This window comes from Carcharhinus amblyrhynchos, chromosome 15 (genome assembly GCF_965287045.1).
Source record: "Carcharhinus amblyrhynchos chromosome 15, sCarAmb.v2.hapA, whole genome shotgun sequence".
In the NCBI taxonomy this organism is placed as follows: Eukaryota; Metazoa; Chordata; class Chondrichthyes; order Carcharhiniformes; family Carcharhinidae; genus Carcharhinus; species Carcharhinus amblyrhynchos.
Genome location: NC_137338.1, coordinates 32,353,534 through 32,378,428, shown reverse-complemented (window position 1 = coordinate 32,378,428; position 24,895 = coordinate 32,353,534). Strand labels below are relative to the sequence as shown.

The 24,895-nt window shown below is 41.3% G+C and overlaps 1 protein-coding gene across 1 annotated transcript in view; it reads left to right on the top strand.

The window, feature by feature from the left end:
* The first annotated feature begins 212 nt into the window (after window positions 1-212).
* Window positions 213-24,895, top strand: part of tbx15 (T-box transcription factor 15) — a 95,910-nt gene continuing 71,227 nt past the window's right edge. The window contains exon 1 of the mRNA XM_080203742.1: window positions 213-709. Coding sequence (XP_080059868.1) covers window positions 508-709 — 202 coding nt within the window. The 5' untranslated portion in view covers window positions 213-507. The remainder of the gene's footprint in view (window positions 710-24,895) is intronic.

The window sequence follows — 24,895 nt, the reverse complement described above, 5'->3', positions numbered from 1 at the left end:
GGTTAAACCTGGGCACTTTTTTCTGTCGCTGTGAACATCAAGGTGTCTGGCTGGGGACGAAAGTATCCAAAGTTGCGGCTGTTTGTCTTGGAGTTCTGCTGGCGTGCCATTGGATACTGGCCGCTGGCTGAGTGTCTATTGGATGGGGAAGTTTTGACAGACACGGAAATCTCTGCCCTGCAGTAAAATGCAGCAGAAGTTTGCATCAATCAGCCAGGGGGGGAGATGACAGAGCCGAGGCAGAAAGTGGACTAAGTTCAATGACTGCTCTCACTCAGTCAGCAACATGCTAACTGGGACTGTGAGAGATGTAATCAGCTCTGGACTTCTTGCCTGAAGTACTGAACTTGCTACCGTTATTCTGATCTTGTTTCTTATATAAAAAGAATATTGGAATCTGCAACTGGTATACACACAACTGCCCGCGCCCCGCAACTTCACAGTGTTGAGAGTAATTTGAAGGAAAATTTGGTATTTGCTCATTCTTGGACGGTTCTTGTACGGGCGATGAGTGAGCGGAGGAGGTCGGCCGCTGCCCTCAGTTCAAGGGCTCACGCGTTCTCCGTCGAATCACTGATCGGGACAAATAAAAAGAGGAAAATCCAGGAATGGGGCGAAAAGACCATGGAACTGAGTGTGGACAGTCTAAGCCCGGAGTCAGAGCTCGCAGACAACGTGGATTCCAGCCAGTGTATGGAGGTCAACTCCGGTTAGTCTTCATATGTAATATATTTTAGATATAAAAGCACTCCTGTCTTCTCCAACACAACTTCCTGACTACGCTTCACCCTACAGACTGTCGGAGTTCATAAAGATTAAACCCGGAAGAATGGCGGTAGACCATTTTCTTTTTAGAGAAAAAAATCATCTTGCTTTTTTTATGTCCCTTTGCTTTTTTTTGAATAATCCTTCCGTTTTATTTTTATTTTTCCGGAGTCGCGTTGCCAATTTTTTCTTTCCCGTTTTCAGGGGCGCGAAAAGGCTAATTCTGGGCGGGAGGATCAAATTCCGTGTACTCCCACTTAAAACAAAAACGTGTTTTTAAAATGATTATTTCATCGATGTCAAGGCGAGCTATTTTCTGGTTGATAATCGGAGGTTCAGACGGGGTGCACGTGTTCCCCGCTTTCATATCTAAAAAAAATTGACCACTGGCCAGACTGTAGGCTAGCTCTGGATCACTATTCCAGTGTATAAACTTTGATGTTTTGCCTTTGCCGCTCTGTGGGGTGGCGCGAGTATTACTTTTCAGACATGAGAAAGTTCACTCGCAGTAAGTGTTTATCCACTTGTTCCAGTGTCTGACTTTAAACCTTAGTTTAAATTGCGCTTTTATGCCCGGTGCCCCCCCCCCCCCACCCCCGCTGTTTGACAGATAGTTCAGCGGGTCAGGGTGAGGACTGACCGAGATATCTGTCCTCTGTTGCTCCGGAGGACAAGTGCCACTCCGGAGTGATTGGCACAAACATTGTAACAGCTCGAGTGATATTTAACCAGGAGATTTAGGATAAATAACAGGACACTGTTTACACCACAATTATCACGCACTTCATTCACAGTGCGATCTCGATAGTTCCTGTCAAATGTCAGATTCTGCAAATAATTAAAAAGGTTCAACATCTCGCTTCTTTAGAATCCGCAGTGACATCTGCTCACCAACTCCAATCCTTTTAAAACGCGGCGATTATGTTTTTTTGAGAAGTTGCCGCTTGCCTTGCCTTGTGTTGAGCTTGAATATTGATTCCTCGCTGATGCTAAGTTGTCTGCGTACGCGGTCTCCGATGGCTGTGAAGGACGGTAAGATATTCTCGGGTACAACTCAGTTCTGTTTGGGAGGTTGACGCAGGCCCCTGCCATTCTACTTGTTCTCACTGTGAGACTGGGAAAGGTCTGTCTATCTGTGCCCGGGAAGCTGGTAAGTTGCTCACGTTTCATTTGACACCGGCTATACTTAAACTCCGAGACCACCTCGAGAAACCTTAAACAATCAGTCAGAAATAAGAGTTGTGTGTCTCTCTTTAAACACAAGAATTAGAAACAGGCTGACATTAGATAATGTAGGTTTCCATCGACAAATAAACTTTAAAATAATAAGTCGTGCGGTTCCAATTGTATTTGGTGCAAGGCGGGCAGGTATATAAAATGCCAAAGTGGCTCCTTCACTCATTCCTCCTTACCTCTGGTTTACTGGATTTTAACTCGCATTGGACCGGGAGAGACTGATCCGATTTACATTGCATTTGGCGATACACAGGCCACAACCCAGTCCAAAAAAAAGTCATGTTTCTTTCTAACTTTCGGTCCCTCTCCTATTATAGGGGAGCTAGGATGAAAAGCGAGCGCGTGTTTGCAGGTAGTTTGGAGTGTGCGGAATGACAGGTACCTATAGGGGTGTCTGCTGCGGCTGGAGTTCCTGTTTGCCATGACAGGTACCATAGGGGTGAGGGTTCTTCTGGACAGTGCAGAGGACAGAAACCAGGCGCTACCGTTTTCATATATTCGAGATATAATATAGAAACTGGACAAACATTGGCGCAACGCTGCTCTCATTTGGATAGAACAACAGACCAACTCGCCAGCACCAAGCGGTTTGTGTTTGAGGAATGGCCAACTCGCACTCGGCACATTTGGCCATGTTAAATACAATATGAACGGGTTTTGCATCCAAAGAAATGTTGGCATTCCCCACATCATTTTTCACTGTGGGGAATTCAGTCTGTGTGCTTTGACAACGACTCGTCTTTCTTTTCGTTCCAAATTTCAACGAAATCCCACCTGGAATGCGAAATAAAAAGCTCTTACCGCAGAATATTCCTGCAAATGAACAAGACTGGAAAGAAAGGGTGGGTGGTGTTGCGGGGGGGAAGGGGGGCTGTTATGTGAAATTAATGGGGGAGTGGGTGAGGGGGGAGTTAGCTTTTTTTTTAGCTCGAATCTCCGTTGAGGGTTTAGATTTCAATTTTCCAGCATTGGCGATCAGGAGAGAACCGCAAAATCTTCCAGTTCCTGCCCTGGAGCTGGTATCAGAAAGGGTTTAACTTTATTTATTAGTGTCACAAGTAAGCTTACACTAACACTGCAATGAAGTTACGGTGAAAATCCTCTAGTCGCCACACTCCTGTTTGTTTTTGAACCGGGTGCTATGTATTATTCCCATTCTTCTCAATATTCATGGACAACATTATTGTTAGCTCAAATGATTCGGTCAATTTTCCAGATGTGATCTGTGGGAAAAGGTTATTTGCCCGAGCTGGAACAGACTCAGCCGAGAGAAACGCAGAGGCGCACACCAGCGACCTTTCTTATTTATCGCCGATCAGTTTTATAGAATCCCAGTTTGCTGTATTTGAAATCAATCAGTCATTAGTTCCTACTTGTGAGCTGTTTGAATTTCCTGTTTGCTGCAGATACAGCTTTCGAATATATATATATTTTTGCACAAAACGTAAATTTTTAAAAACACGATTTTTTGAAAACAATCTGGTGGCTTGCGAATGATGGTAAAATAACATTGCCGGAGTTGTGTGAAGTGTCCGGGTTTTGTCTCATTCACACACTTGTCTGTCTGCAATGTCCTTTGCTGGACTAAGCTCCACTTTCAGGACATTGGCATTAGTTCTGAAGAAGCCAACAGCTGATGTTGAGTTGGAAGAATGATTTATTAGCTACAACTAGGGCTGCACAAAAGGAAGCTGACATCTTGCGGCTTCTTTAACACAGGCTAAGATCCTAAAAATAAAGATAAAAGAACGGGGGTAAGAACAATCTGCAACGCGTGGAAGACTAAAAAAATTACTCTGGAACAGTCAGTGTTGGGGACTTTGCCGATTATTCTAGAAAGGGACGGCCGTAATATTTTAGAAAGCGCGTTCCGCCGAATAGGCTGGACGGCGCGGCAGGATTGCAGGGCGTCTAATTCATTCTCAGAAGATGCATTCTGGCCTTTCATTCCAGAAGCGACGGCGTTGGGTGCCGCTTAATACTTAAGTGGACAGAATTTTCATTCAAGGCTTTGGTTTAGGCAATCACAGAACTTCAGTTTAATGATTTATCGGATGCTCACTAATTATGGAGAGGACAATTTCGGTTAATGCGTTCGATTTTTTTAACTGCAATTTACATTCCCTGATTCAAAAGCACAATTTCTTCTTAAATACTTTTAATAGGCGCGCCATCTCTGTGTAATATTTCTGTATGGAAGCAATGTGGACCCAGCTTTATAACGTGTTTGATCTACTGATATTTGGGCCGCACCTTTGTTTAATACCTTAGAAGAGCAAGTGCCTTCGGAAACAGGCTGCGGTGCAGTTCAGATGAGAGAAAAAAACAATATTTTAAGTTTGGACAGAATCCTTGAGAAAGAGAACATTCTGTAATTGCAATGTAATATTATCAGCGAAACAATTTGATTTCAGGATGGTACTTTAGCAAAGGGGCTGTTGTATTTTGTGTTCAATATTTTGTAATGTTTTCTGCGTGGAAACAGCGCGACGTGTTCGAAGCGGCCAAGCGATTTCAAAGTAACACGGTCCAGAGATACGGCTACATTGTCCGCGCGTTCACTTAGGAACAGCAGATATTTAGATCTAACGAGCGTTATCATTTGAAAGAAGTACTTATTTGAATCTGATATCTTAGAAAAATCGAGTGTTGTCCTTTTTCAGTATAGATTTACAGAAAAGGCAACTTTCAAATTGTGGCCGATGTATTTCAGACGCGGAAACGGCGCGTTTCAGCGTGATATTCAAAATTGCAGTTATTATACACTTGAGAGTGTTTTTTTTTAGCGGAGATAGTTTGTTCTTGGTCTAAGTAGTACTTCAGATGAAGTATTGCAATTTCAGTGTAATAATTTAGACACGGCAATGTTGTAATTTCAGGGTCTTATTTTAGATGAAACAGCGTTGTAATTTGCGTGACGCTCTTTACACGATGTAGATTTGTAATTTTTATGCTAGACACTAGAAAAGTAGGACTGCAAATATATATTTAATATGTGGGAACAGTGTACTTTGAGTCCAATACTTTGCAAGTTAAGTAGTTTCGCTATATGATCAGAGAGGCGAAAATTAGAAGAAGCCGTGGTAGGGTCCAATTTGCTACATTTGAAAAGGCAGTATTGTAATTGCAAAATAATATCATGGAAGAAGCAGCAACATTGTAATTTAGGCTCAGTAGTTTGGCTGAACCATTTCTGTCATCTCAGTGCAATATATTCAAAGTGGCAATGATATAATTTGTGTTATGGTGGATGGGGATAGTATTGTAAATGTAATATAACAGATTAGAAGAGGAACAATTGTCATTTAAGGGTGGGTTGGAGCAGGTAATGTTTTCATTTCATTACACCATTTTAAACGTGACTGTGTTGTATTTCGAGAGTAACAATCCAGAAAAGACTTTATAATAATTTAACCCGATTGAAATTGCTATGATTCAAAGTTGAACAAGAGGCTAATTTTCAATGTGATTTGTTAAGACACGCAACGTTGACAGCTTAGTTTGATGTTATAGAACAGGTAGTAGCTTAATTGTGGTGAAAAATTCTTGAAAACTCATTGCTGCAATTAGTGTGATATTTAAGAAATTATGTTGTTGTAATATCGGTACAACATTATAGAAAAGTTTGTGTGGAGAAGGCGGGTTCCAGAAATGAGAAGAATAATAGTGGGGGCAACTGCAATTGAATCCCATGGAATTTTAGGAACTGAACGACTCTCTTCTTTTGACCCCTCAGCTTCATATGCTTTATGAAGTTAATGGAAAACATAAAATAAAACTACAACAGTGTACAATTAGAATATTGTTATTTCCCCTCTCTCATACTTTCCCTCTCTCCCTTTCACACACAGCCTGTCTTTTTTCCTAAAAAAAAACTCTATATAAATTGTATCCTAATAAATCTTTTGAAAATTGTCTTCCCAGCTTTCAAAATTGTTATTTGTACATACTGAGCTGATAATGTTTCCTTGGGAACTTGTTCAGATATTCAGATTACAGAATGCAAATCCAGCTCAGATTGGCATAGATATGGGCAAAACAATTGTGTTAAAATAAAGGCTATGGGGAGAGTGTTGGCAGCAAATAAAAGCTTTGCTGTGGGCACTAAAAGGCACAAGAGAAAATATAATAGCTAATACTGCCGTTATAAATATGCATATTTAAACCTTGATGTGGACATTAGAAATTTCAGTTACTGAGAAAACAAATCAGTAAAAAATTCAGAGCATTTTGATCAATTTGTGTAGATCTAATTGTGCAATCAGATGGTGATGTAAAAAGTTATTGTAAAGTAACAGCTATTCTGTAGTGCAGTGTGAGACAGCTAACATCAAAAAAAATCGCAGAATCACCAATAGCAAGGAATCTTCAACGAAATGTATGTCCGTGTACTGATTTTAATAAATTAGAGATTTTAAATGTTGCAGTATTGAAATCTCATTTTAAAAGTCAGGAAGTGTTGCAATATTAAGAAGAGGCAATGTTGTAATTGAGTAAATTACAACAAAATACGCCTGCTGAATAAATCAACAGAATACTTTGGAAGGAGTAGTTTTGTATTTAGTATTGTGCAACATAGCAGATGTGACAGCTTTATAGTTTTGGTGTAATATTTATGAAGTGTTGTAAATTCTCAGTGATACTTTAATGATGGAAACATTATAATTTCAGTGCAATATTTTAAGAAAAGGAGTGCTTGTTTGACAAAATATCAAACAAAAGTTTTGTTGTAGTTTTATTGTAATATATCGATAGATGCATTATTATAATTTGTTGAAATATTTTTGAAATAATACTACTGTTGAAATAAGAGACAGTGTTGGAAATTTGGTGCAATATTTGAAGAACATGGTCATTCAACTCGTTTAAAAAAACCCAAAACCTATCAATTGACCACTTCTTCTACTATCTATCTGATTCTTACTTAAGTTGTCTGTCTCATGGGGTCCCTCAACAATTTGTTTGACATATTCACCATTCTCTGTGTGCTTGCATTTAAATTGTGTATCTTCCTTTTTCTAAGCAGAAACACATGTCCTTTGTTTTTGAGTGGAAAACCTGAACATAATATCAATTCCAATTTAATATGTGAATACTTTTTTCCAAAGCATACAATTCAGGGTCTGCTTATCTCATACGTCTGAAGGTAGCTGTGAGTTTTGTATCCCTTTTCTCTACTGCCTCCACTGCTTGGATATCCTCGCTGTAGTCATGACCAGAATTATACAGTGTACCAGCAGAAATAGATTGCGTTCAGTGTCTGTCATGATGTTAGGATGTCCCAAAATGTTTCACAGCTAATTACTTAGTTTTGAAGTAAATTCAGTGTTATAATGCAGCAACTAATTCATGAAAATAATGATTGCACAAATGGCAATTAGAAATGATGTGTGTGTGTGTGTGTGTGTGTGTGTGTGTGGAGGGGGGGGGGGGTGGAGAAGGGGGGGGGGGGGTTGGGGAGGAGAGGGGTTCTCCCCTGTCAGCTTCAAACAATTTCATTAGATCATTATTATCCACCAAGAGGGCAGAGCATAATGTCTCCAACAATGTAGCACTCCCTCAATATTGCACTGTAGTGTCAACTCTTATTTTATGTTCAGGTCTCAGGGGTAGAACTTGAATCATAGAATCCTTACAGTGCAGAAGGAAGCCATCAACTCTGCACTGACTCATAGCCAGAGCATCTTTCCTAGGGCCACCCCACTCTATCTCTGTAACCCCAAATATTTACCCCACCAGTCCACTTAACCTACAGATGTTGAGGCACTAAGGCCAGGATTTTCCAACTGAGTTTGGCCCAAGGCCAGAAATTTAATTAACCTTTGTATGGTCTGCTTCCCCTGCTATGATTCCCATGTCAGGTGGGATGTTAAAATTTTGCCCTAAGGTGCAATTTGGCATGGCCAGACCTATCCTGCACATCTTTGGATTGTGGGAGGAAACCCGCACTGACACATGGAGAACATGCAAACTTTACATAGGCAGTCACCCAAGGCTGGAATAAAATCTGGATGCCTGGTATTCTGTGTTGTTTGAATGTCCACCATTCTGACCCCTATTATGGTGTCATCTGAAAACTCACAAATCTTTACCAATATTTCTTCATCCAAATCACAATTACACATTCAACACAACAGCCACTTCAGGACTTAGGGGTACACTGCTAGTGATCCTTTGCAAAATTGGTGCACCTCTATTCAGAACAATATCACTTTCCCTCACCCTAGTTTGCTTTATCTTACCTTGCCATATTCCAATCCATCTCAGAAGTATTTTTCCTATTCCACGGGTTCAGACTTGTGGCAAATCATTTAGCTTATTGTTTAATTCACTTCCTTGGAATCAATACTCTGCATTTTTTCATGATAAATGAGCAGCTATGAAATATAAACTCAGTTGATGAACTAAAATTTGAAATAAATAGTTGATATTAGTAACAAAGACCATGAAACTAAGATAAAAGCAAAATACAGCAGACACTGGAATCTGAAGCAAAAACAGAAAATGCTGAAAAATCTCAGCAGGTCAGACAGGATTTGTAGAGAGAGAATAGAGCCAATGTTTCCAGTCAGATTGGCCCTTTGTCCAATGACTATCTGGTTTTCTGATGCCCTGAAAGGAAATATGGTCCATATGTGATGCCAGTCCTCAGTAATGTGTTTGATCTTAGTTGGTTTCTGAAATAGCCTAGCAAGCCATCAACTGTAAAGAAGTGAGCTTGTCAGCAGTATTCACATATTGTGAACAAATAAAATAAAACATTAGTATTGTACAAGCATCAAAGGCTCACATTAAATCTGAACAGATGACTCCACAGAATTTCTGTTGTCATTTACTTAGAGAACTCCATTAAATTTTGGCAGACTTCCCATCCCATAAATCGATGCTCGCACTCACTTACCATGTCATCACCGTCTACGTGTTTAACTATTCTCTCTTTCAGGATGCTTTCTTACACTTCACCCACGACGAATGTTTGTCACATGAGCCTTCAGTTTCCTGAGATCCCCATTTGACAAAAAAAAGTTCCTTTCATTTTCCTTTCGAACAACTTAGCTCAGTAAAAGCTTCCTTAATTCTATCAATGCATTCTGAGTTGAAGACCAACTTCACTCACAGAGAAGTATGCCAGCTCATTTTTGATACATTTGTTGCAGAGTTTAGTTGTATTTTATCTAAAGAAGGGTAGCCAGGAGAGGAGCCAAATCATTCAACTTGAAAGGCCCTCTTAGTGTTTTGTCAAAATATACTTTTGAGCCATTAGTTAAATTCTGTTCAAATTTCAGTCAGAAGTTATTTATCAGCTTGACTTTTCAAAATGTATTAATCTACTAACAGGCTCTGAGGAAAGATTTTCTGGAACTTTCAAAAGGAGTTAATGAGGTCAGTTAGCTTCTGCAATTCATATGAAAAAGAATTGCTCAAACTAAATGCATAATTCTAGTTCACATCATAGCTGTAAACAATATATTATTTTTGACAAAAGAATCAAATTAAGCTTAATAACTACTCTAAAAATATATTATTAAAATATCACTATTTATTGTTCAATTATACTGATAAGTGATTTGATCAGGTAAAGCCTAAAAACAGATTGATACTTGACCTGCCTCATCAAGGATGGTAAGAGTTGAAGAGTCCTTTGAAGGAACAGAATAGCATAAGTAGTTAAATATTGTCGTTTTTTTCTAAAAAAAAATGGCTTTTCTTGTTCGTTACTTGTGCCTCCTTCAAATTTTTCCTAGGTGAAAACATTCTCTGGGTCTTAGAGTTACAACTCACGTGTGAGAATTGTCTGAGCTATGAAGCTAAAAATCCCAAGAGCAAAAAGATTACAGGAAACATAAAAATGTTCCGGGCCCAATACACCTTTTGAAAAATGTGTTTTACATTAACTGCTTTCCAATCTTCAGGCATTATTTCAGTTTTTAATAATCTGAATAAGCAAGCACCCAGGACATGGTTTTAGTGGTAGAGCCATGGAAATACTAGGGGAGTAAATCTTGGATAGAACTTTCTATGCCATTTCTATGGCATTTTTTTTCAGCTCTTTCACCAAACTTACAGCAGGTAAGTTGGGAACCAGGGCAGGAATTCATCATCATTTTTTATTTTTATCTGTATTTCAGAGTCCATCTTAACATTTGTTTCCTAGCTATCAACACCACCCCTTTTTCTGACTACTGTCTGAGGTTCAACCAGACTGTTTGCAACTTTGGAATCCCATTTGCTGAGCTTCGGCATTCATAGTCTCTCCATAATTGCACACTTCTACCTCTATTTATGCATGCCTTTCTTATTTTTAGACTGGATTATTCCAATGTTCTTGAGGCTGGCCTCCAATCTGGCACTTTCAATAAACTGGAGCTAATCTAAAATTATTCTGCACCAGATCTTAACTTCCATCAAGTCCCATTCGCCCCAACACCCCTGAAGTGGCTGTTGATCCAGCAACACCTCAATTTTAAGATTCTTATCCTTATTTTCAAAAATTTCCAAGACCTTATCCCCCCTTATCCCTGTAACCCCCTTCACCCTTTAAACAATCAAAAACCTTTGTGCTCCTCTAATTTTGGCTTCCTGCATGCCCTGATCTTAATATCTCTACTGGCAGCCATGCCTTCAGCTGTTAAGGCCCTGGAATTTCACCCCCGCCCCAATCCCCCAACTCCAGGCCCCTCTGCCTCTTTCTCCTTCTTTGAAATACACCTTAAAACTTACCCCATCACCTTATTAATATCTCACTTTATGATTCAAGTCAAACTTTCTTTGAACTAACCCCTGTAAAGCACTTTGAGCCATTTTACTGCATTAATAGTTGTGTAGCTATAACCATACAACCCCATCCTTCTGGTTGGGTATCTGTAGCTCCGTGAAGCCTCTGCATATATTGGTGCACATCTATGTAGCCCATGGCAATTTAAAAAATGATTTTGGATGTGGACAACATTGGTGAGGCAATTTTTTTTTGTTCATTCTTGGGTCGATCATTTAAAACCAAAATGTGTAGAAATTTCTTCTGGCACAGGATTGTGAAAGTCTGGAATTCTTTGCTCTGAAGGAAGGCTAGATCTTTAGAAGTATTTAAAGTAGACGTGGATAAATATTTGATGGATCACATAATAAAAGGGTATGGGGAAATGGCATAAAACAGGAGCTGAGGTTGGCATAGATCAGTCATGATCATATTGAATAGTGGGACAATCTTGAAGGGTCTGGTAGCATACTCCTGCTTCTATTTCTTGTGTTCTTGAAATTCCTCTGATCTCAGTCAGAATCAACACTAAAGTATGGGTCTGGAATCAGATGCAGGTTTTGGGTGATAGATTCTCTTGACAAGGACATTAGTGACCCCATTGGGTTTGTACAGCACTCAGCTGTTTCCATTGTAATTTCTGGGGGAAAGGCTAGCAGGCAAATTTACCAGATTTATTGAAAACATCCTCCCAACTTGCCCACAAAGCCCAAGGTCAACAATGACATGGGGTGAGTGAACATGAAACCCAGTAACACTGTTTACACTGTATATTGAGACATAAAAACAAGATGCGTATTGTAATTTTATAGAAACATTTTTAAAGTGCTAGTTATGTCATTTGTCTGAATAGCCGTCGAGGACATACTATTAAAATTCCAATGTCATATCTGGATGAAACAGCCTAAAGGTAGATATAGCAACACAAAACTGAGCAGTCATTTGGAGCTTTGAGCCATTACAGCAGCTGTATTGTGTTCCAGCACAATCTGGAATCTCATAGCCCAGCACAACTCCCCCACCACCGGATGACCTACTCCATAAAAGAACATACAATGCACAGTATAACAGTTCCTGTGAAACGCTGTATAACCCAAGTGGAGCTATTACACTTGGTTAGCTGCATGCTAAACACCAGGAGTATGGCTGGCTGGGCCAACATTAATTGCCCATCCCTAATTGCCTGTGAACTGAGTAGCTTGCTGGGCCATTTCAGAGGACATTTGTTTTTAAGAAGTCTACCACATTGCCACAGACCTGCAGTCACATGTAGGCCAGACCAGGTAGGGAAGGCGGATTTCCTTCCCGAAAGGACATCAGTGAACCAGGTGTGTTTTTAACGACAATGGGCAATGGTTTTGTGGTCATCATTAGACTTTTAACTAGAATGAGTGATCCTGTATGGACTCCAGGGACCTACAAGATCACATACCCCAACCCTATCCCTATAAGTTGTCTCATCAAGCGATACTTCCATCCTGAGATTGCTCACTGGATTTTACATTTTAAAAAGTGACATATTACAGTGCAAGTAAGTGAATGTTCATTCTCGTTATGAAGATAAATTGAAATAAAGTAGCACCATTTGCCGTGATGTGAATACGGTTATCCCAGACTGTGTGGTGGGAGTATGAGGGACACTGACTGATTAACCAAAAACACCCCTCTCTTTCCAAACACTGTCTGAAAAAATCTCCATGGCACCCAATTTTATCTAAACATCAATAAGCTTTTCAAAAATCTGCGAAGTTTAATATTCCGAGAAACGCTTTACGTTATTTGTCCTAGGCTTTGATCGCTCCCACAACAAGCAGGCAAGCGATGCTTCTAACTTCAACGGCCGTTAATAAAATTCAGGCTATTGAAAACATTGCGCAAGTGGAAAATACATGCAGTACTACCGGGTAGAAATACTCGCTTTTATGAATAAATCTGAAAGGGGACTTGTTGGAGACCCAGGCCTGGTCTGGATGATCACACGAATTATTTGGAGTAAGAGTAACGGTAGACTTCCCTAACCTGGAGTTAAGTCCAACAACCCCAGTCAACTATGGCCTTACACTCTTTGCTTTTACATGGTTCATTTCTGACATAGTGAATTTCACTCTCTTCCAAACGACAAGGTTCGGCTGCAAACGGGGGCTCGAAATCCATTAGACTCCGTATAAATAGTTCGACCTGGGTGGTTCGCGTGCTTTATAACATTGTGGCGTCGCCTATAGATCGGGTGAAAATAATTACGTGAAATTAATGCTGTGTAGGTATTCTTTTTAAAATTAGCGGCTTGGTAAAATCGGAAGTGGCGAGATTTCTTTAGTGTCCCAAACTAATGAAATCATCAGTCCGATTTTTTTCTCGCATGGAAAAGGATGTTAACATTGAATTCTCCGAGCCCTCCCAGGAACGGTTCCATTTCATGCTGCTTTTAGCAATCAGCGTACATTTAGTGAAAATAATTCTGGAAAGGACACCATACAAGGGGAGGTTTCGGAGTTTGGTGGATTTTTATCAATACCAAAGTCTCGACCCGTGCATTTTAATTTTCTTCCAAAGTTGAATATTTATTTCAAGAAATCGGTTAGCTGAACAGTGAAGATCCCAGGCACAACGCTAAAGATAAATGATCACTTTAAGATAATAACAATCTTGACAGTAAATAGTCTCTCCTATATTGAATACAAATTGTAGTTTTATTATTGGGCCGAGCTGACAGGGGCAGTGTCGTTGTGCATACTATTTGCCATTAGGTGTTTTTTGTTGACCTGAAAACACAACAGTAATGATTACAGTTATGATACATTGGAATAAATATACTCAGATCCAGACGCATTAATGGGTCATCGTTAAGCATTTGTTTTAATGATTTATTTCAAACATTTTGCTTGCTTCCTCGAACCAGCTAGTAACAGCAGAAACCATCTCCCAACCGTATCGCCCCACCCCGAGAGATCAGGTCCATGAGACATAGGAGCATTAGTGGGCCATTTGGCCCATCGAGTCTGCTCCGCCATTCAAATATCTCGGTTCTCTAAAGCATCAGGTTCCCGGAATTGCGGCCAATGGTCCTTTATCCAGCCCGAAACAAATCCTCGAAAACGACAACACCGGATGAATATACATGTTTTATAACATTCAATTTGAAAAGTTAAACATTTTTCTACTTCAACAGGAATCTGGGAAGTCAGTAGCATTTCAGTAATTGTTGAATGCTGCTACACACCTTACAGTATTTCTAAATATTATTTTCTAGATCCTAATAATATCTCTTTTAACAGAAGTCAGCATTCCTACAACCTGTTTGTAGGTGACACAATTCGCAGTTACCCGCAGAGCAGCATAGGGGCAAAGATCCTGTGCGTAAGGCTGTACAAACTGAGTCTATGTACACAGTATGAAGGGGTAGCGTTTGGACATAGATAGGGATCCTCTCCCTCTCCTCCCCGTTGTGTGTTGAGCAAGTTTTGTGAATGGAGTGTGTGTCCACTTGGAGTCCTGGCCTTGGTAAAGGATCGCCTCGTTCCATTATTCTCCTTCCCTGCTTGCTGCATCGAATTTCAGAACGAAAGGGTATTTTATTCGGAATCATTTTTTTAATGACGCTACACATACTTACAGAGCTGTATTCTGTTTTTCGGAAACACCGATTAACTGCTGTTTACATCCAGACCCAATGCGAATGTGAGGAAGAAATCTGTATTTATGGAAAACGATCCTCGTTTGCTTATTCTGATTGTTTTCAAGCCTGAACAGACTCATTGGGCGGCACGGTGGCACAGTGGTTAGCATAGCTGCGTGACAGTGTCAGAGACCCGGGTTCGATTCCCGGCTTGGATCACTGGGTGGGTGAAACCTGCACATTCTACCCGTGTCTGCGTGGGTTCTCTCCGCGTGCTCCGGTCCTTCCCACAGTCCAGAGATGCGCCGGTTAGGTGGATTGGCCATACCACACTCTCCCTTAGTAAATTCGAACAGGCGCTGGCATGTAGCTACTTGGGGGTTTTCATAGTAACTTCATTGCAGTGTCAATATAAACCTATTTGCAGTAAATAAATAAGCTTTACTTTCATAGAAAAATGCAATCTAGGAGGAGGCCAGTTAGCTAAGAACAAATTTCTTTCATGAGGTGTAGGTGTGGCTGGCTAGGCTAACATTTAACATTTGTTCACCATCCCTAATTGCCTCTGAGAAGGTGGTGGTGAATCATGGAACCCCTATAATGCATATGGAAGCCATTTGGTCCATTGAATCTGCACCAACTCTCCTACACTATCCCCATAACTGCACATATTTACCCCACTAATCCCCCTAATCCAGGGACACTCTGGAGTAATTTAGCATGGCCAATCCACCTAATCAGCATGTCTTTTGAACAGTGAGAGGAAACCAATGCACCCAGAGGAAACACACACACAGACACAAGGAGAATGTGCAAATTCACACAGTCACCCCAAGCTGGAATTGAACTGTTAACTAAGCAGCTCCTGGTGCTGTGAGGCAGCAGTGCTAACCACTATGCCACCATGTCACCCATAAGCTATGGCTTTGAATCACTGCAGTCAATGTGGTGTAGGTACACCCATAGTGCTATTAGGATGGAATCCCAGGATTTTGACCAAGCGATCACAAAGGAACAGCAACATATTTCCAGGTCAGAATGGAATGTGGTTTGGAGGGAAACTTGCAGGTGGTAGTGTTCCTTTGCATCTTCTGCCCTTGTCCTTCTAGATAGTAATGGTCTCGGATTTGGAGGAGTATTAGAGAATTGCTACAGTGCAGCTTATACATGGTAAATCTTGTATGTGGCGCACACTACTACCACTGTGTCGGTGGTGGATGGAATAAATGTTTAATTTGATGATTGAGATGTTAATCAAGCAGGTTGCTTCATCCTGGATGATGTTCAGCTTCCCAAGTTTTGTTGGAGTTGCATTAATCCAGGCAAGTGGAGAATATTCCTTCACACTTCTACTCCATATGGAAGGTGGTGAAGTAATGTCTCCAGAGACCCAAGATAATCCCATCAGAATTGCAGATGGTAAAATTTGAAATCAATAAAAAAAATCTGAACTAAAAGTCTAAAGACAACCATTAAACCATTGTTGATTGTTATAAAAAAAACCATCTGGCTCACGAATGGCATTTATGGAAGGAAATCTGCTGTCCTTACCTGGTCTGGCCTACATGTGACCTATTTGGCCTCCTCCTGAGGTCCCTGGCATCACAGAAGACAGTTGTTAACCAATTCAATTCACTTCACGTGATCTCAAGAAATGGCTGAAGGCATTGGAAAGCGCAAAGGCCATGGGCTGTGTCAATATTCTAGCAATGGTACTGAAGATGTGTGCTCCAGAACTTGCCAAGGCCCTAGACAAGCTATTCCAGTACAGCTACAACAGTTACATCTACCCGGCAATGTGAAAATAGCCTGGGTATGTCCTGTACACAAAAGCAGGACAAATTCAATGTAGTCAATTCCTGCCCCATCAGTCCACACTTGATCATTGGTAAAGTGATGGAAGGGATCATCAACAATACTATCAAGTGGCACTTGTTTAGCAGTAACAAGCTCACCAATGCTTAGTTTGGGTTTGCCAGGGTCTCTCAGCAACTCTCCTCATTACAGCCTTGGTTCAAATATGACAAAAGAGCTGAACTCCGGGAGTGAGGTAAGAGTGACAGCCCTTGCCATAAAGGCAGTATTTGACTGAGTACAGCATCAAGGGAGTCCTAGCAAAACTGAAGTCATTGGGAATCAGGAGAAAATCTGTCCGCTGATTGAAGTCACACCTAGCACAAAGTAAGATAGTTGTGGCTATCGGAGGTCAATCACTTCAGTTCCAGGACACCACTGCAGGAGTTTGTTAGGGTAGTGTCCTACACCCAACAATCTCCAGCTGTTCCATCAATGAACTTCCTGCCATCATAAGGTCAGAAGTGGGGATGTTTGCTAATGATTGCACAATGTTCAGCACAATCTGCAACTCCTCAGATACTGAAGCAGCAAGACGTGAACAATATCCAGGCTTGGGCTGACAAGCAGCAAGTAACATTTATGCTACACAAGTGTGAGGCAATGACTATCTCCAACAACAGAGGATGTACTCATTGCTCCTTAATAGTGAATGGCATTGCCATTGCTGAATCCATACCATTAATATCCTAGGGTTACTATTGACCAGAAACAAAACTGGATTAGCCATAAAAGTACTGTGGCTACAAGAGCAGGTCAGACCTGGGAATCCTACAATGAGTAACTCACCGCCTGACCATCCCCCCGCTCCCCCCACAAAGCCTGTTCACCATCTACAAGGCACAAGTCAGGAATGTAATGGAATGCATCCTGTTTGCTTGTTGTAACTCCAACAGCACTTAAGAAGCTTGACACCATCTAAGAGAAAACAACCTGCTTGATTGGCATTCCCATCCACAAACTTTCAATCTCTCACCGCTGACACACACTGGCAGCAGAGTGTACCACTACAAGAAGCACTGTAGGAACTCACCAAGTCTTCTTGGACAGAACCTTCCAATTCCACATCCATTCCCATCCAGAAGGACAATGGCAGCTGACGCATAGGAACAGCACACCTGGACGTTTTTCTCCAACCCACTTATCATCTTGACTTGGACATAATCCCTTCAATGTCTCTGGCTCAAAATCCTGGAACTCTCTTCCTAACAGTATGTGCATGTATCTATACCGTATGAACTGTGACAGTTCAAGAAGGCAGATCGCCACAACCTTCTCAAAGGCAATTAGGGATGGGCAATAAATGATGTCCTACCCAGCGAAGCCCACATCGATAACCAAATACAAAAACTTTTGACTTATGCTTTCTCAAGTATGGACAGACTTTGTGGAGTCGGGAGGTGAGTAATTCCTCCTGCTCCTGTAGACACAGTATTTATATGGCTTATCCTGTTCAGTTTCTGGTCAATGGTCACCCTGCTAGGATGTTGATACTGGAGGAGGGGATTTCAATGATGGTAATGCCATTGAATAGCAAGAGGAAATAATTAGATTATCTCTTGTTGGAGATGGTCATTGCCCGGTACTTGTGTGGAACAAATGTTACTTGTCACTTGTCAGCCCAAGCTTGGTTTCAGTTGATTGTTACTGCATATGGACACCAGCTGTTTCTGTACCTGAGGAATTGTGAATGGTACTCCACATTGTGTAATCATCAGCAAATATCCCCACTTCTGACCTGATGATGGTGAGAATGTCATTGATGAAGCAGCTGAAGATGGTTGGGCCAAGGACACCACCTTAAGGTTTTGGGATTGAGGTGCTTGGGCTTCAACAACCACAACCAACTTCCTTTGTGCTAGGTATGGCATCAACCAGTGGAGTCCCCTGACTCCCATTAATGTCAGCTTTGCTAGGTTTCCTTGATGCCCACTCGGTCAAATGATGCTTTGTTGTCAAGAGCAGTCACTCTTACTTCACCTCCTGATTACAGTTCATTTGGGAGCCAAAGAGCAGAAAGTGGAATCGTTGTGGGTGGAGATTAGGAACAGCAAAGGGAGGAAGACGCTGGTGGGTGTCGTCTATAGGCCCCCGAATAATGATCTGGAGGTGGGGCGGGCTGTTAACGCGCAAATAAGTGCGGCGTGCAGGAATGGGACGGCAGTAGTTATGGGGGATTTCAATCTGCATATTGATTGGTCGACCCATGTTGGACGAGGTGGGCTCGAGGAGGAGTTCTTGGAATGCTTCCGGGATAGTTTCCTGGAACAGTGTGTGTTGGAGCCGACGAGGGAGCGAGCTATCTTGGATCTGGTGCTATGTAATGAGGCGGGTAGAATTAGGGACCTTGAGGTGAAGGATCCTCTTGGAGAGAGTGATCATTGTATGGTGGAGTTTCTGTTGCAGATGGAGGAGGAGAAAGTGGGTTCCCGGACACGTGTCCTTTGTTTGAATAGAGGGGAGTATGGTAGGATGAGAGAAGAATTGGCGAATGTGGACTGGGGGAGCGCGTTGGAAGGTAGGTCTGCTGAGGAGCAGTGGAGGATCTTTAAGGAGATCTTTCTTGGTGCTCAGCAGAAATTTATTCCGATGGTTAAAAAGGACAGTAGGAAGAGAGGTAATAAGCCGTGGATAACGAAGGAGGTGAAGGAAAGTGTTAAATTAAAAGCGGAGGAATTTAGAGTAGCTAAGAGCAGTGGGCGAGAAGAGGATTGGGAAAGGTTTAAATGTCAACAAAGATTGACAAAAAAGTTGATAAAGGAGGGTAGAAGAAGCTATGAAGCTGGGCTAGCGCTTAATATAAAAAAGGATAGCAAGAGTTTTTATAAATATATAAAAAGGAAGAGGCTGGCTAGGGTGAACGTTGGTCCCTTAGCGGATGAGAAAGGGGACCTAGTGGTAGGGGATGGGGATATGGCTAAGGTCTTGAATAACTTTTTTGTTTCTGTCTTCACGGAGGAGGACGTGAATAATTTGCCGGGTGTTAGCGATGGAAAGGTGGTAGGACTGGAGGGTCTTAATGACATTACTGTTACTAGAGAGGTGGTGCGCGACAGACTGGAGGGGCTGATTGTGGACAAGTCCCCAGGACCGGATGGAATGCATCCGAGGGTCCTGAAAGAAATGGCGGAGGTGATAGTGGATGCCTTGGTGGTTATTTTCCAGACGTCGCTGGATTCCGGGGAAGTGCCGGAGGATTGGAAAACGGCTAATGTTACGCCGTTGTTTAAGAAGGGTGCCAGGCAAAAGGCGGGGAATTACAGGCCGGTTAGTTTAACGTCTGTGGTAGGTAAAATGTTAGAATCCGTCATTAAGGAGGAAATTGCGAGGCATCTTGAAGGGAATTGCTTGATAGGGCAGACGCAACACGGTTTCATTAAAGGGAAGTCGTGTCTGACAAATTTACTGGAGTTTTATGAGGATGTGTCTAGGGCGGTGGATAGAGGAGAGCCGGTGGATGTGGTCTTTCTGGATTTTCAGAAGGCGTTTGATAAGGTACCTCACAAGAGGTTACTGCAGAAGGTCAGAGGACATGGAGTTGGGGGTAGGGTGTTAGCGTGGATAGAGGATTGGTTGTCAAATAGGAGGCAGAGAGTGGGGGTCAATGGGTGCTATTCGGATTGGCGGTTGGTGACTAGTGGGGTGCCCCAGGGGTCGGTGCTGGGGCCTCAGCTATTTACCATTTATATAGATGATCTGGAGGAGGGAACCGAGTGTAAGGTGTCGAAATTTGCTGATGACACCAAGATTGGGGGAAAGGCAAATTGTGCGGAGGGTGTGGAGAGTCTGCAGAAGGATCTAGATAGGCTGGGCGAATGGGCCAGGAAATGGCAAATGGAATTTAATGTTGGCAAGTGTGAGGTGGTCCACTTTGGTAGGAAGAATGGTAGGAAGGACTATTACTTACGTGGCGAAAAACTGCAGCAGGCGACGGTGCAGAGGGACCTCGGGGTCCTTGTGCATGAGTCGCAAAAACCCAGCCTGCAAGTGCAGCAGGTGGTCAGGAAGGCGAATGGGATGCTGGCCTTCATAGCGAGGGGGATTGAATATAAAAGTAGGGAGGTCTTGCTGCAGCTGTATAGGGCATTGGTGAGGCCGCAGCTGGAGTACTGTGTGCAGTTTTGGGCGCCGCACCTGCGCAAGGATATTTTGGCCCTGGAGGGAGTGCAGAGGAGGTTTACTAGGCTGATACCGGAGTTGAGGGGGTTGAGCTATGAGGAGAGGCTGAATAAACTAGGCTTGTACTCGTTAGAGTTTAGAAGAATGAGGGGAGATCTCATTGAGACATATAAGATGATGAATGGGATGGATAGGATAGAGGTGGAAAGACTCTTCCCGCTCAAAAAAGACAGTAGGACTAGGGGGCACAGCCTCAAGATAAAGGGGGGGCGGTTCAGAACGGAGTTGAGGAGGAACTTCTTCACTCAAAGGGTGGTGAATCTCTGGAATTCTCTGCCCGTTGAAGTGGTGGAGGCTGCCTCGCTAAATATTTTTAAGAAGCGGGTTGATGGGTTTTTGATAAGAGAGGGGATTAAGGGTTATGGGGAGAGGGCGGGAAAGTGGAACTGAGCCACGACAGATCAGCCATGATCTTATTGAATGGCGGGGCAGGCTCGAAGGGCCAGATGGCCTACTCCTGCTCCTATTTCTTATGTTCTTATGTTCTTATGTCCATGTTTGGACCAAAGCTGCAATGAAGCCAGGGGCCATGTGGTCCTGTGGAAACTAAAACGAGCATCAGTGAGTAGGTTATTGCTGTGTTAGTGTTGCACTATCAATGACACCTTCCATCACTTTGCTGTTGATCGAGAGTAGACTGCTGGGTTGGATTGTTCTGCTTTTTGTGAACAGAGTCCATGCAACTTTTCACATTTCCGGGTAGATGTCAGTGTTGTAGTTGTAGAGAAATGTGGTAGCTCAAGGCACAAAACTTCAGTACTATTGCCGGGATGGTAGGAGGGCCCATAGCTTTTGCAGTATCTGGTACCTTTAGCCACTTTTGATATGTTGTTGAGAGAATCAAGTTGTTTTAAGACTAGTCTGTGATGTTGGGGATCTCGGGCAGAGACCAAGATGGCTCATCCATTCAGCACTTTTCCCTAAAGATGATTGCAAATGCTTCAACCTTGTCTTGCACTGATGTGCTCGGCTCCCCCATCATTGAGGATGGGGGTATATGTGGACTTTACAAGAGCAATCCAGTGAGTCCCACCCATCCCTCTCTTTCCCTATATTCCTGCATTTTTTTTCCTTCAAGCATTTTAGATTTACCACACAACATTTATGTACCACTTTGTCCAATTATGATGAATTAGAGTTATATTGAAGACTTTTAGATTAAGTATACAATTATGCTGGTACTTGGCTTCACTACAAAGTGTAAAAGATGACCTCAGAAACATTCAAATCTGGAAGCAGATCCTGATCTGACTCAGGAATAGCATTTGAGATTTTCCCCAATCTGGCTTATATTACTTGAATTTGACATCAGTTGGGATTTAACTCAAGCGTATAATCAAGGATAAGTTTACAAAGCAATTTGACTTCCTCAATCTTTCCTAAACTTTAAGAGGTGAGTTGAAATATTTCAGGAAAACAGGAGCTCTCGAGTGGCTGCTAGATGACTGACAATATGCAGCATAGCTCTGATGCGGCCAGTTGCAAACCGCAATCTGCAGATATTAATCTCAGATCAGCCAACTAATGCACGGCTGTAGTATAACAAGTATCCACCAATACACATGTGACATACACACACACACACACACACACACAGACACACGCACACACACAGTCTCAGATAAATTACAATTTTCATAAACTATTGAAACAAGTATAATTTAAATGTGTTATTACTGATTTCCTGCATCAAATGTACAGCAAGCAAGAATTACAAGGAGTCTTTATGCCATTATCAGTTATATTTAATGGCTTGTTATGTTATTACTGGCAAAGCCAATGATCCCACTGTAGGCTGGCGTTAGAGAGACTTGACCTGTAATTCCAGACTGCACACTGATTAGCCTTGTGTTTGATAGATGAATAAAGGTCAATAGAAGAAGTATTAAATCATATGTATAATTCTAACTGCCTATACATGAACAAGGTTGAAATTTAATGCAATCTTGTTGATGAATGAGAAGATACATACATTGTGATGTGAATAAATTCTCTTCTGAAATATTATGAATTCTACATTAGATTGGAATCTTATGCTCATAACTTACCATATAAATGTTTTATATTCCTGGATTACATTGTCAGAAATATTTAAACAACACAAAGTAAGCTCAATTTGAATGTCAGTTAAAAAATATTATCATAAAAGATCATAAATATACAAAGATCATAAATATATTTAGTTGTTTTATCGTTAATTATAATGCAGTAACTGAAGAATAACACTATCAGATAATCACAATCAATGATATTCTCAGAGCACTTCACTAGTTTTAGTTTTATTTAAGTTACATTTTAGTTTTTAATTTTTAATATATGCTTATTTAGACAATGAATGCAGTATGTACACATGTTAACATTTGAGGCAATACCAAATCATTTTAAAATAATTCTCAAAAACTGATAGTCATTCCACAATCATTAGATACTGAGGACAGTGACTGTCTCAGCAGACTTGTTGCTTGGTGTTCCTAACAGGCCTACTTGCTTGAAAAATTGTACTGAGAATCTGATTAAAGAGCCTTGTAAATTGAGCTATTTACATCTGTGAAATGCTCTCTATATGATCTCTTATCATTGGTTGTGAATACCTCATTTCACTAAGAGCCTGGTTTATATCATAGAACACAATGGTTGTGCTGCGAGCTACGTTATGGGATCCAAAGATGGAAGAAATGTGCAAAAGTGATGCCTAAGAGACATATGAATCTCAAAAGCAGTTCAAGAGGGTCTTAAACAGTTTGGCAGCTATCGATTGTTATTTTTGGATTTTGTGGTTTTGATTAAAGGAATAATCAAATACTCAAGGCTAAAAAGTCTCAGTTATATTTATGCTTAGCATCTCTGCAAAGATGCATCTGATTCAAAGTGGCACATTAGTGACAGTATACCAGGGCAGCAGCCTGAGCCCATCTGGAGGAGACTACCTCAAATTCCATGGAATACAAATCAAAGTCAAGCATAGTGTCAGGGTCATTTAAAAATGTGCTCAGTTCCATTGGGCCTGCTCTTTGAATGTTGGTGATGTTGGTAAGGCAGAATTTATTGCTCATCCCTGGTTGCCTCAAGAGTGTTAAGAGTTAATTATGTAGTGCAGAATGATAGATCAGTGCAGGAAGAAAGTACATTAATGAAGCAGATAGGTTTTTACAATAATCCTTGCAATCCCAGTTGATGGATATAATTTACTGAGTTCAATGCTACAACTCACCATGTTGGGATTGGAACTCACAAGCTCTGGATTATTGATCTACTCTATCATACCCATTTTAAACTGATATCAAATTAATTTCACTAATTTGAATCTGAGAACACCCCTACCTGTTGTCTCAATACGTCGAACATTCTCTGGAAGGTTAGGTAGATTGGAATTCTAAATTGCCCCTTAGTGTCCAAAGATGTGGAGGTTAGGCTGATTGGCCATGCTAAATTGACCTTACTGTCAGGGGATTAACAGGGTAAATATGTGGGGTTATGGGAATAGGCCTGGATAGGATTCGATGGGCTGAATGACCTCCTTCTGCACTGTAGGGATTCTATGATTCTATGAAGCATGAGTCAGAGCGTATTCATGCACAGATTTTGGATCTCACAAAGTTATCCTGGCTGACAGAATCACGCTTGCAGTCAGATGGTATAAACTGGGAGGCGCTGCTGCGAATGGACACCATATGTATCAATCTGAGATCATCGCGACAACATAATTACAGTTTAAGAGTGAAAGCAGTACTGGCATAGAACCAGGGTGTACGTGGCAATGCAGAATTGGTGCTGTAGAACAAGTTTGGTTTTGTTCTGTCAGTGGACCGTGAGAATTTAGTCTGCAATGCACGCTTTTGTACAGAATAGTTTTGTTGTCAACTTCGCTTTGAGACTGGATTCCAGATTTGAAATCATTCTCTAGTAGTGCAAATTTATTACAGCGCATATACTTATAATTTTTTTTGTAGGTTAATAGCATCTATGTTAGGTTGTTAGGTCTCAGCATAATGTTGGAGTGTGAGCATTTTTACCATTTTCACTTAGTTAAGCCTGATCTCCTGTGAGTAAATGGAGACCATATTATTTAGCTGCTAGCCCAGTTTGCCCCACATGTCAGGTACTTCCTGTGGGGAGGGAGCGCTCTAAGTGTTCCCTAAGGTCAATTAGAGACTAATTACTGTTGTTGTTGGAAGTTTTTTGTAAAGCAGCAACTGCCTGGACTTTCTTTTTTTAAATCTCAACATAAACAACAGGTTATCTCAAGATCAGAAAAAGAATTTTAAAAAACTGGATCTCTTTTCCATTTTGCATGCCTTTTAAAAATTGCTCTCTTTCGATTTGCTCAACTATGTTAATTCTAGAGCACAAATTTAGGAAAAAAAACTAGATAGGGAAGAGCCTTGGGGAAATTATGTCTGCATGAGTCAGCAGATAAACTAACGTAAAAGGGTCAGAGAAGTTGCAGTATATCACTGCAGTGACAGAAAAGATTCACTTGTGTACCCTTG